The sequence below is a fragment of the Carlito syrichta genome, unplaced genomic scaffold (assembly GCF_000164805.1).
Source record: "Carlito syrichta isolate Samal-C Ts95f unplaced genomic scaffold, Tarsius_syrichta-2.0.1 Scaffold315803, whole genome shotgun sequence".
In the NCBI taxonomy this organism is placed as follows: Eukaryota; Metazoa; Chordata; class Mammalia; order Primates; family Tarsiidae; genus Carlito; species Carlito syrichta.
Window position 1 is genome coordinate 419,867 of NW_007259899.1, and position 13,362 is coordinate 433,228.

Below are 13,362 nucleotides of genomic sequence, written 5' to 3' on the forward strand. Positions count from 1 at the left end.
GGGTCTGGAAAAAAGGATCTTAAGAACTAGAATGTAGTGTCAGTCAGCATAGCTGCCGAAATCTACGTTGTAGAGATAAACCTAGCAGAGCGAACACAAGCAAGCACCTTCAAAGTTAACATCCCACTTCCTGAGCACTGCAAAGTAAGACAGTGAATGCTATTGCCATTTCACCATAGGCACACTAGAAAAGGAAGTTTAGTCAAGGATGGTGCCAATGGCCAGTCACTATCAGCTTACAGCTTGTAATGCATCCTGACATTATCAAGCCTGACTATTGAGCACCTGTTTCCAGTTGAGTCACCATAACTGTCCTCCTATTTGCATGCATGATTTGAGGGGAAGACCAGAGTGCTTTAAAACATGAATAAAAAGTGGAGAAAACAAGGGCCATTCAGAGCCGGTCTCACTTGGGGACACAGATTCTTCTGTTCAGTCTATTAGAAATACAGAATGCATTTTCCAATCTAATGAATTAATTTTAAAAAGGGACCCTAAACAAGACGCCCTATCAAATGCACACAAGTATTCTAGAAGACTTGATAACTGCTAAAATATGTGCGTGTATCACAGACATGTTAGTGCAGATTAATATATGAAAGAGAATGTGACACAAATTGAGGCTGAAGTTTTAAAAGAGCCCTCTCCCCAATATTCATGAAACATAACCTAAGAAAAGCCCAAATGTTACCAGGAATGTAAGACTTAAAGTTATAAACTCCTAAAAAATAGAAGTGTATGGTGGAAACACTGGTAGGTCTTTTACTATATGAATGCAAACCTTTTTGTTAAAAATGGACACTTGAACAAACCCAGTTAAGCAAACAGATTAATCTTTAACAGCCTCATTACAAAGTTCACAACTATAAATTTAACCATCATGAAAGAGAGTCCAACTGCTGCTTATGTTCAAGTCCTGCATTTTTGGCCATGTACTAAAATCTCCTTATTCGTTTTTTAACACACAGTGCAACAGGGAATTGACTCTGCCACTGGTTGCTGTTTTTTTTTGTTTTTAATTAGAGTAAGAATATTCCATAAAGTGTCTTAAAAGTCAAAGTCCAAATATTCCTTAAATAACCTTTTGTGCTAGGAACACCTGCAAGAAAGCCACGTTGTCTTAGAAAAATATGCTGTCACTTAAAAGGCAGAAAGAAAATCACAAAGTAGAATATTGAGGAAGCAAATCTAGATTAAAAGGCATAAAAAAAAAGGCAGAAGTTAAATTTCATGAATTTTTAAATTTATTAGCATCCTAGGACCCTTAAACCTTGCTCATAGTATCAGGATGTGGAAGATCAAACTTGCAGATCTGTCTCCTGCTTTCATAAGGCATGTAAAAAGTCTGTTATTAACCATACATTGGCCTCCTAAAATGCATGGTTTCTCTAGTCTTGCTGAGTCCTAGTCTCCTACTTTAAGCAACATGAACAGTAAGCAGAGGGTTGGACCAACTAAAAAGACAAGAGCAAATTGAATAATATGGGAGCAGCATTTAACATATTCCCAAGTGAAGAATAGAGCTAGGAAAATGGTGTCCTACAGTATCTTATAGTAGAGCTGATAGGCACTGGGAGTAGGGTATGCAGTGTTATCCTAAGTAGTAGCAGGAAGCAGAGAGATGTACTTCATATCATGTTTCCATGAAGAATTGGAACAGTCAGGGTATGAAAGGGAAAATGTTCTACCCCCAAATAAAGCAGAGCATGGTTCATGGGATCTGAATGCACATCTATAGCATAAAAGAATGTCAATTCTATGTTTTCATAAAGGAATAATCTCAACTCTTTGTGACTGAGTTTCATATTAACTGGAACTTTATTTGCTTAAAACCTAAACATTGTCAGTTTGAGAAGAAATCCACTGTGAAGTGTAGATTCATCTTGCCAATTAAGTTCTAGGGTGGTTTTGTTATTTTTGGATCCTTGGCAAAACTTTACCCAAAAATCAGGATACATGTGTATTTTAAAAACATGAACCATTAGAGGAAGAAATATGAAATCAAGAGTGAGTTCAGTTTTGTAGGCCCCTGCTTTTTTTTTCCCCCCAGCTCCTTAAAGACTGTAGCAGGATGAAAGGATCACTGGCTCCGAGTCTCTTTGAGATAATAAGTGATGAAATAAAAAAAGAAATCCCACACCCTCAAACAAGGTCAGGTAAACCCTATTGCCCACCCTCCCCCCAAGGTAAAAAATATGAGTACTTTTAGTAACAATTCAGAATTCATCTTTATCTCCTATCTGCCTCATCAGTGGAAGTTTAAAGTCAGGATTTTTTTTTAGACATTTATACTTGTGTATACAGACATATAAACTCATATTAGATGACAACCGATTTTTAAAAGTCCAGGTAGAGAAGAAAGAAGCAATCATTTTGAACTAAAACCTCTCTATGTTTTTTGATTACTATTCAACTTGCTATTGTTTAGCAAAAAGCAACATCTCCATAGTGTTCATCTCAAATCTTATTGCTTTACAACTGTGGTATACCTTCCATTAAAAATAAAAAGATGAAGCAGTCAATCCAGTGATTAATTTGACATGGCTTTCATTGGGAAAGGGGGGGTGATGGCAAAAAGACCAATAGACAAAAAGGTAACTTAAACATACAATGGTTTTCTTTAAAAAAAAAAAAAAAAAGAGAGAGAGAAAATGTTACTTTGAACAAATGGAAAAAGCACTGAAAGCCCATCAGTCAAGCCATAGCCAAAACCATGTCTTATCTTAAGTTCTTTTTTTCTCCCTCTTTTTTCTTTTTTTTTCCTTTTTTTAATAAAATCTCTCCCCAAACCATCATCACTTTTAATCCTCCCCAGACTGCGCTTCATCTTCAGACCCTTCATCCCCAGATTTCTCAGGTGGGGGGCTTGCAGAAGTTTTCTTTTCTGGAGGGCTTTCTGGTTCCTCATCTTCTTCTTTGGGAGAAGGAGTCTTTTCCTTTGATGCTTTTGAAGCTGTGGGGCGACCCACTTTCCCTTTGCCTTTCACTGGACTTGGCATCACTGAAAGTAGAAAAATAACAATTTGGGGAAGAGAAAAAAATGTTTTTAATAAAAATCAACTACAAGCCGAGCTCGGTGGCTCAGCCTGTAATCCTGCGCCTTTGGGAGGTTGAGGTGAGTGGACTGCCTGAGCCCGCGGGTTCGAGATCCGCCTGGGCAGCGAGACCTCATCTCTACAGTAAATCAAAAAATCAGCCGGGCGTGGTAGTGCATGCCTGTAATTCCGGCTACTCGGAAGGCTAAGGCGGAAGGATCGCCCGGGCCCAGCAGGTCAAATCTGCGGTGGCCGGGAGCGGCCACTGCACTCCAGTCTGGGTGACAGAGTGAGACTCCAACTCAAAAAAAAAAAAAAAAAATCAACTACAAAACAAAACAATCTGTAAGAATAAAATCTATAAGGACAACAGCCCAACCAAGGTAGGCACTAGGGTACACATATATCCCTAGATAACTATTTCAATTTCTAAACTCGTCATGATAAATTACAATATGCTGAAGCAGTTTTCTTGAAAAACTAAAAGGTGCTGCTTTTTTTTTTGAGTTGGAGTCTCACTCTGTCACCCAGACTGGAGTGCAGTGGCCGCTCCTGGCCACCGCAGCCTCGACCTGCTGGGCTCCGGCGATTCTCCCGCCTCAGCCTTCTGAGTAGCCGAAATTACAGGCATGCGCTACCACGCCTGGCTGATTTTTTGATTTACTGTAGAGATGAGGTCTCGCTGCCCAGGCGGGTCTCGAACCCGTGGGATCAGGCAATCCACTCACCTCAGCCTCCCAAAGGCGCGGGATTACAGGCTGAGCCACCGAGCCCGGCAAAGGTGCTTCTTTTTTTTGAGTTGGAGTCTCGCTCTGTTGCCCAGACTGGAATGCAGTGGCATGCTCACGGGCACCGCAGTCTTGACCTGCTGGGCTCAGGTGATCCTTCTGCCTCAGCCTTCCAGGTAGCTGAAACTACAGTCATGTGCCACCACACTTGGCTAATTCTCTCTCTCTTTTTTTTTTTTGAGTTGGAGTCTCACTCCATTGCCCAGGCTGGAGGGCAGTGACACGCTCATGGACCTCAGCATCAACCTGCAGAACTCAGGTGATCCTCCCATGTCAGCCTTTCAAGTAGCCAGAACTACAGGTGCATGCTACCACGCCCTGCTAATTTTTGATTTATTGTAGAGATGATGTCTTGCCAAGTTGCTCAGGCTGGTCTCAAATCCATGGGCTCAGGCAATCCCCTCACCTTGGCCTCCCAAAGCGTGGGGACTACAGGCTTCAGCCACCTCACCTGGTCTTAAAAGGTGCTTTTGATAAGAGCTGTTTATCTTTAAAAAGCATGTCAAAAAGAGGAAAAGATAAGACTTAATCTGACTAGAAACTGAAGCCATCAAATAACATTTGACAGTTCCATCATTCCAACAGTAAGAAGTGATGAGCAAAAGTTTAAAAATCACTAGTTCTATTAGCCAGAAAAAAATACTCATACAAGCCGGGCTTGGTAGCTCAGCCTGTAATCTTGCGCCTTTGGGAGGCTGAGGTGAGTGGATTGCCTGAGCCTGCGGGTTTGAGACCCACCTGGGCAGCGAGACCTCATCTCTACAATAAATCAAAAAATCAGCCAGACGTGGTAGCACATGCCTGTAATTCTGGTTACTTGGAAGACTGAGGCGGAAGGATCGCCGGAGCCCAGCAGGTCGAGGTTGCGGTGGCCGAAAGCGGCCACTGCACTCCAGTCTGGGCAACAGAGTGAGACTCCAACTCAAATAAATAAATAAATAAATCAAAATAAATCAAAAAATTATCTGGGCATGGTGGCACACACCTGTAGTTCCAGCTACTTGAGAGGTTGAGGCAGAAGATTTGCCTGAGCCCAGCAGGTCGAGGCTGCAGTGGCCATGAGCGTGCCACTGCACTCCAGCCTGGGTGACAGAGTGAGACTCCAAGTCAAAGAAATAAATAAGTCAATAAATAAATAAGTAAATGAATGGATAAATAAATAAATAAATTGAAGAGATACAAGCCAAAGAATTAGTAGATGCTGAATGAGATACAGACTTGTTCTTGAGTCATGAAACAAGTCTGCTTAGCATGATTTCACTTTCCTGAAAAGCATGTAACATAGCCCTTTAGAAGCTGCCTGTTGAATAAGGCTTGCCACAAAATGTTTGCACGAGCCACAGTGATTATTTGCCTTGGCAGTCCCTTTCCCTTTTGTTACAGCTATTCGACTTACAGGGTGAATGAAAACAGGAAATGCTGACTGATACTCTTGTTGTGTAAGCACAAAAATGACTGGGTAGTGACTGTGGCATGGCTAGAGTCAAGCTTCAAACCCCACAATAAGCTCAAAAGGAAGGGTCAGTGGGTATGAGGTTAGAAGAGATTGTTTGGACAAATACTGCTAGCAATCTGCACAGGAAACAGAGCTCTGGGTTCAGATGGTCAGTAAAAACCAGTACTGGAAAACCAGGCAGCAGGATTTCCATGGGGATGTATGAGGCACCCAGAGTTCCAACGTAAAAACGAAAACAAAACAGTGACAATCATAACAACAAAATACCAGAATGACAAAATGCTAGGGGCATGTATGAAATTCTTCCATGAAGGAGAGACATGGTTTCTATATCTCAAATCATTCTGTATGTCCCCAGCTTACTGCACACACAGAGGAAAGCTGCATTGACAACTAGGACTCAGATTTTAAAGGAATCACCCAGCTGCCAACTTTGTATCGAAAGCATTAACATCATCGTGGCATAGGGAGGTCCTACGAAATATGGGTTCATCAACTCCTACAGCTACGAGGGAATTGTTGGCATGATGGACTCTAACCTCCTCCTGTGCACCAGGTAATTTACCTTCTTCAGATAATGACTCAGTGAGTGTGGTGCCCAGGTGCCTCTGATGCCCAGCCCCCCAAAGTTCTCCCTGCTATATATAGCATTCTCTTTTCTTTTCTTTCTTCTTTCCCTCCCTCCCTCTCTTTCTCTCTCTCTTTAAAATAGAGATGGGGTCTCACTATGTTGCCCAGGCTGGTCTCCAACTTCTGATCTCAAAAGATCCTCCTGACTCGGCCTCCCAAAGTGCAGGAATTATTTGGCATTTTATTCAACAGCATCACAGAATTCCGGAACAACACCCGTTTCTTCTCACCCAACAATTACTGAACCTCCATTATTCTGCCCAGCATTTACATGATCATCTACTTGCTGATGATTCATTTAGTGAGAAAACAGAAGACAGCACATTTTTAACTTGCCAAAAATGGGAAAGATTAATTATCTAACAAAAAACCCTATCTTTCTGCTTTCCCCATTTCTACTTTTTCTTTCTTGAGTTTCCTTTGCTAGCCTCTAAATTTTTGCTTATTTTCTTGTATGCAGGTAAATTTGAATTCCGTCTTGGCCGACATTTACTTCTGGGTGTTTTCATGCTTTAGCGCATATAATGAATTCATTTCTACGGAATCACAGATCCGAAGTGGGGTTCAGTTGTTCTTGACTGGGCCAATTCTGCTCCCTTCCTTCTACTCCAGGGACATGGAACAGTGTCAGGAGACATCCGTGGTGGTTGTGACTGGCCTCTAGTAGGGGTGCTGCTACACACCCTATCATGCACAGGATGGCCAGACCCCCACCCAAAACCACAAGTGATGTACCCACACTGTCAGTGGCACCAAGGTTAAGACAGCCTGCTGTGGTCCCAGCCGGATGAAGGGGACTGGTATTTTTTAGGAGCCCCCTCTGAGACTGCTACAAATACATAACACACTCACCTAAAAGACTGCACAAGAGCATTGTATAAATCATGCTAACAAGATGCACCATAAGATCCTGAAATATGAATTATTGCAGGAAAAAATCTACCCAGTACAGCCTGGATATGCTTCCTTCCCTTCCTTCTTTCCTGCCTTCCTTGACTACAAAAACCTGTTTTCTCTCTTAGAGCAATTCATTTAGGCATCACAAATCACCTCCTCTCCTAGTTCTTGGTCTATGGGTCAAAGGTGATAGTCCTGGGGCAGTGGTAGGAAGTTTTCTGGTGGGCAAAGAGAAGCCTGAGAGAGGCACTCCATCCCCTGCATGACAGCTCATGCCTATAATTCCAGCACTTTGGGAGGCTGAGGCAGGAGGACTGCTTGAACTCAGGAGTTCAAGAGCAGCCTGGGCAACATAACAAGACCTTGTCTACACAAAAAATTAGCCGGGCATGGTGGCATGCCCCTGTAGTCCCAGTTACTCAGGGAGCTGAGGTGGAAGGATAGCCTGAGCCCAGAAGGTTGAGGCAGTGGTGAGCTGAGATCGCACCACTGCACTGCAGCCTGCGCAACAGAGTGAGATCCTGACTCAAAAAAGATAGAAAGGGGTGGTGGGGGGAGCAGAGAGAGAGAGAGAGGAAGGAAGGAAGGAAGAAAGGAAGGAAGGAAGGAAGGGAGGAAGGAAGGAAGGAAGGGAGGAAGGAAGATCGACTGACCTCAGAGAGAGGAAGCTGCCAGGAAGAGTTCTACCTCAGCCTGGACTTGGTACCCAATACCAAGCAGAAGAATTGGGTCACACAGGCGGAGAACACTGGCCCTGCAATCTGGCCTCTCGAGAGCCAAATGGTCTCTCAGAGGCTCAGGAAATATTTCACCACCTCCCAACTGAGTGGTCAGTTTAGGGTTTCTTTCCACACTGCATGTTCTTTTACCAACACATGGGCACAGAGGGAGGAGGAAAAGGCAACAACTGCTTTAGACCTGACGTTCTCATGTTTGCTTTTACACTGGGGAAAACTCAGACTCTGAAAAAGAATTAAACTGAGGTACTGAGATAACTTTTCCTGAAGCTTCCTTACTTTCTATTTGAAATACCTGGATGTTGTCACCAGAATTGCCACTGAACTTCCACCTTGCTGTGTCACTAAGTGGTCCTTCATTCCATGAGTACTCAGAAAATAGTCAGCACGGTCAGAATTCATGGCCCTTTTAATGGTAAGGCTTTTCTCTTCATGATGTGTGCAACAAACATATATATCAAATATACAACATAGTGTGTTTCCCACATCTGGACATGAACTTGAATTTAAGACTGCTAGAGGTTTCACAGAAGAACTAGTCCTTGCAACCAGGTCAGCTCAAAACAGGTTGAGATAAACCTGAGTGCACAGGGCATGTGTGGCTGGCTACCTCAACCCTCAGAATAATGTCTTGCAAAGAGAGAGTGAATTAGAACTGCAGCTTTCATTCACGTAAAGTTTATATTTTACTTTTTTACAACAGATCAGAAATAAAAAGCAAAAGCTTTGTATAGGAAGAAGCCAAGCATAATCCAGACGAGACTTCATTCTGAAGCCCTGGGGGCTATAATTCCTGAACAATGCTAAAGGAGAGAGAAACTAGAATCTTCTAACTGCCTTTTTCTGCCCTATGTAACCATATCTATTTAACTGTATCTGTCTGCAGATAAACTTAGGAAAAGTTGGGTTCAAAGTCATAGAAACACATGAATTCTGAACTTGAGCTTAAGGTGAGCTAGTGAGAATTTTTATTATCTTTTCAGTGACTAGAAAGAGACTAAACCAGGATGAATGATTACATTATAATGCTACCAGCATTATTACTGCAGCTACAAACATGAACTTGACTTAGAACGAATAAATTTTGAGGCTTTAAACTCATTTTAAGTCTTTGAAATTTTACTGAAAACTAAATCCTTTCTGCTCTTTAGGATTTGTCTACGTACTATATGATAGTCTTTAGTTTCTTGGGTTTTTTTTGAGTTGGAGTCTCACTCACCACCTAGGCTGGAGTTCAGTGGCACACTTCTGCTCACCACAACCTCGACCTGCTGGGCTCAGGCAATCCTTCTGCCTCAGCTTTCCAAGTAGCTGGAACTACAGGTGCGTGCTACCACACCCAGCTAATTTTTTGATTTATTGTAGAGACGAGGTCGCACCCTGGTGCCCAGGCTGGTCTTGAACTCGCGGGCTCAGACAAGCCTCTCGCCTCCCAAAGTGCTGGGATTATAGGCTTGAGCCACTGTGCTTGGCCAGTCCAGTTTCATTACATGTTTTTATGAAATTTCTTAGAGTCACATTTCTATACAGTGTGTAGAATCAATGGACACATATTAGGACCTACGGGAAGAAGAAACCAGTAGGAATATCAAGAGTAAAATTAGCTTGTGTCCTTCCAATTTCTCACCTCTTTGGTGGTGGCCATGTTGTATATACTCTGGGGGAAGATGGCCGGTGGTACAGAGCATGAGAAAGCTCTTTTTTTTTTTTTTTTTTTTTTTTTTTGAGTCAGAGTCTCACTCGGTCACCCAGACTGGAGTGCAGTGGCCGCTCTCGGCCACTGCAGCCTCGACCTGCTGGGCTCCAGTGATCCTTCCGCCTCAGCCTTCCGAGTAGCCAGAATTACAGGCATGCGCTACCACGCCAGGCTGATTTTTTGATTTATTGTAGAGATGAGGTCTCGCCAAGTTGTCCAGGCCAGTCTCGAACCTGCGGGCTCAGGCAATCCACTCACCTCAGCCTCCCAAGGCGCGGGATTATAGGCTGAGCCACCGAGTTTGGCTGGAGAAAGTTCTTAAGGATTTATTTGGAGAAGATAAGCAGTGTAAAGAGGACACAGATACACACCGATACATTTTCGATCGTCATAAAAAGTTTGAAACACCGATAATGTCACTTAGATGTGCTTTGGTATCAGGACTCAGATTTCCTTCCTTCCTTTTTTTTGAGTCAGGATCTCAGTCTGTCACCCAGGTCGGAGTGCAGTGGTACCATCACAGCTCACTGCAGCCTCTACCTCCTGGGCTCAAGTGATCCTTCCGCCTCAGCCTCTCGAGTAGCTGGGACTACAGGCACGCGCCACCAAGCTCAGCTAATTTTTTGATTTTGTTATAGAGACCAGGTCTCATTATGTTGCCCGGGCTGGTCTTTATCTCCTTGGCTCAAGTAGTCCTCCCACCTCGACCTCCCAAGTGCTGAAATTACAGGTGTGAGCCACCATACCCGGGCCAGGACTCAGATTTTCCTTTTTCTAGAGAGTTAATTAGTTAGAGACAATGGTTCACCTTACTTGGAACCATCATGAATCACGTTTTGTAAAATAAATTTGACCAATGATAAATTTAATTTGGAAAAAAGTTTAGATGAGAATTATAAATTATACATGTTTAAAATTATAATATACAATTATATACATAATAAATTATACATGTTATCTTTACTCCCTTATTAAAATTCCAGAGTTAAATTTATAAATCTATTATCCAAATAGTGCCCATGTTCTTAGAGAAAACATGAACATTTGTACGATGTCATGACTATGCCTAGGGCTTTAACCCTTCAGATTCTGGCAAACAGTGGTGCTCCCAGTCCCGGCGAGAGTCCTGGGATTTTGAATGATTGCATGGGAGCAGAGCTGTTTCCTCATAGTTTCTGCAAACTGGACCCCAGGAAATTAACCCAAAACAGAAATGAATTCTGCCTGGCATGGCTACTCACATGCCTTAACCTAAAATAATGGAAAGATGGCACAGAAAAGTTTTTACTGAGCAGTTTATGAAAACAAACCGCAGGAGGAAAAAAGTACAGGCTACTATTCCTTATCCAAAATGCTTGAGATCAGAAAGAAGTGTTTTAGATTTTGAATTTATTCGGATTTTGGAAAATTTGCAGACACATAATGAGATATTGCAGGGATGAGGCCCAAGTCTAAACATAAAATTCACTTATGTACTCATTTATTCATTTATGCCTTATACGCTTTAGTAATTTAGTTTTTACTGCATTTTGACTGCGACTTGTCACATGAGGTCAGGTATGGAATTTTCCACTTACGACACCACAAGGTCACTTAAAAAGTTTTGGATTTTGGAGCAATTTGGATTTTGGATTTTGAGATTAGGGATGCTCGACCTATATAAACATCAAGAGGCAAGTAAATTTATTTTAAAGCTTCCTAGGAAAGAACAGCATCAAAAACCCTGCAATAACTTTTTCTGGGACCACTAACGTAACTAACAAAATAAATTTTAATTATTGAATTTGAAAACAAAGTATAAGCTGGGTGTGGTAGCGTGCGCCTGTAGTTCCAGCTACTTGGAAGGCTGAGGCGGAAGGATCGCCTAAGTCCAGCAGTTTGAGGCTACGGCGGTATGAGTGTGTCACTGCACTCCAGCCTGGGCAACAGAGTGAGACTCCAATTTAAAAAAAAAAAAGAAAAGAAAACAAAGTAAATATGCCAGCATTCCTAGTATGACCACTTGATGATTACAGAAGAAATTAATTAATTCCTAGTATGACAACCTGATGATTCTAGAAGAAATTAAGATGGAAATAAACCATCTTGCACTTAAAAATGACAAGACAGGCAGAGCATAAATTTTTGAACCAAAGGCAGAGACCCAGTAATGTGTCATTCTATCAATTTACCGAGTTTCAACAAGCATTAAAAAAAAAGACAGAAAATATTAGATTCGCCATAAATCATCAGCCGAGTAGCACTGTTCCATACATAAGGTTTTCATTCAGCTTTGTGCACACACAATAAGATAAACATGTAATTCCTGCTCTGAATCTCAGTTAGGTATTCTAACGTTCTGGGCACAGAATCTAGCTCTGAAGATATCTTGTCTAGGAAGGGGAGAGACAGACCTGCTGGTTTGGCTGGCATTGTCTAGACTGCCAGGCTCTTGCAAGCAGATCAATTTAACGATCGTTCAAGCCCAGCCTGCATAATCTCCTCAGTGCCGGAAACAACAGCACAGGCAGCTCCCAGGGAGCAGCGATTCCAGTGTTGTTGACAGTCAATGCATTTCCATTTAGGGTCATAAAGCACAATCACAGCCTGAAGATGAAGAAAAAGCTCTTCTGTGTTACTCTCTCTGATCCTGTGGCGCATTTCCAGGGACCTGGAAACTGGACAGGGAAAATGCACCATGAAAAGGAATGAAGTGGCCAGGCATGGTGGCTCCAGCCTATAATCCCAGCACTTTGGGAGGCTGAGGCAAGAGGACTGCTTGAGCCCGAAGGTTCGAGACCAGCCTGGGCAACATGGTGAAACCTTGTCTCTACAATAAATCAAAAAATTAGCTGGGTATGGTAGCGTGTGCTTGTAGTTCTGGCTACTTGGAAGGCTGAGGCAGAAGGATAGCCAGAGCCTAGCAGGTTGAGGCTACGGTGGACGGGAGCGTGCCACCGCATTCCAGCCTGGGCGACAGAGTGAGACTCCGACTCAGAAAGAAAAGGAAAGAAATGAAGTGAAGAGAATCCTCTGTCAAGCACTGCTCAATTTACACATTACTTTGTAGACTTACGGGAAGTTGTTCTTTAAATCTACAAACATCTTTGTTCAAGGCACATGATTGTATCAGCAACACATTCATCCTTTCAGGGACTGTGCCTGCGACCTTCGCTGCCCTCGAAGAAACACAGGGTCTTGTCCTTGCTAAGAATAAAGGAGCCATGCCTTAAACTTATGAGTAAGGAAAATAACGATTCGGGGTGACACCCGAATCCTCACTGCTAATGTGAGACGAATTTTTGAGCAGGTAAAGGTTGACCCCAAGGTGACCCGCCTACTTTGCGGGATGCCTGGGAGTTGCGGAGTTGCGATCTGCCCGTCCCCCTTATTTAAAAAAAAAAAAAAAAAAAGAATAAAGGAGCCAGGCATGCTGGCTTAGGCCAGTAATCCCAGCACTTTGGGAAATCGGGCCTGAAGGATTGCTCGAGCCCAGGAGTTTGAGAACAGCATGAGCAACACAGTGAAAACTCATCTCTACAACAAACAAACACAGCCAGACGTGGTGGCATGTGTCTGTAGTACCAGCTATTTAGAAGGCTGAGGAAGGAAGATTGCTTGAGCCTAGGAGTCTGAGGCTGCGGTGAGCTGTGATCATGCCACTGCAGTCCAGCCTGAGCAACAAAGTGAGATCTTGACTCTAAAAAATATAATAATAATAATAAAAATAATAAATGAGCCCTCGCAGCTGCCTAGGGCGCAATGTGGAGAGGCTTGGACAAAGCCAGGACAGAGCCCAGAGGAAGACATGGGTCAGAGTAATGACAGTGGGTAAGAAAGAGTCAGGTGAAGCCGGGCTCGGTGGCTCAGCCTGTAATCCCACGCCTTTGGGAGGCTGAGGTGAGTGGATTGCCTGAGCCCACGGGTTCGAGACCTGCCTGGGCAACTTGGCGAGACCTCATCTCTACAATAAATAAAAAAAAAAATTAGCCGGCCATGGTAGCGCATGCCTGTAGTTCCAGCTACTTGGAAGGCTGAGGCGGAAAGGATCGCCGGAGCCCAGCAGGTCGAGGCTGCGGTGGCCGGGAGCGGCCACTGCACTCCAGTCTGGTCGACAGAGTGAGACTCCAACTCGAAAAAACAA

At 43.1% G+C, this 13,362-nt stretch overlaps 1 protein-coding gene across 1 annotated transcript in view; it reads right to left on the reverse strand.

The window, feature by feature from the left end:
- Positions 1–2,801: 2,801 nt before the first annotated feature.
- Positions 2,802–13,362, reverse strand: part of MTHFD1L (methylenetetrahydrofolate dehydrogenase (NADP+ dependent) 1 like) — a 147,013-nt gene continuing 136,452 nt past the window's right edge. The window contains exon 20 of the mRNA XM_021706589.1: positions 2,802–3,001. Within this exon, the coding sequence (XP_021562264.1) occupies positions 2,802–3,001 (200 nt within the window). The remainder of the gene's footprint in view (positions 3,002–13,362) is intronic.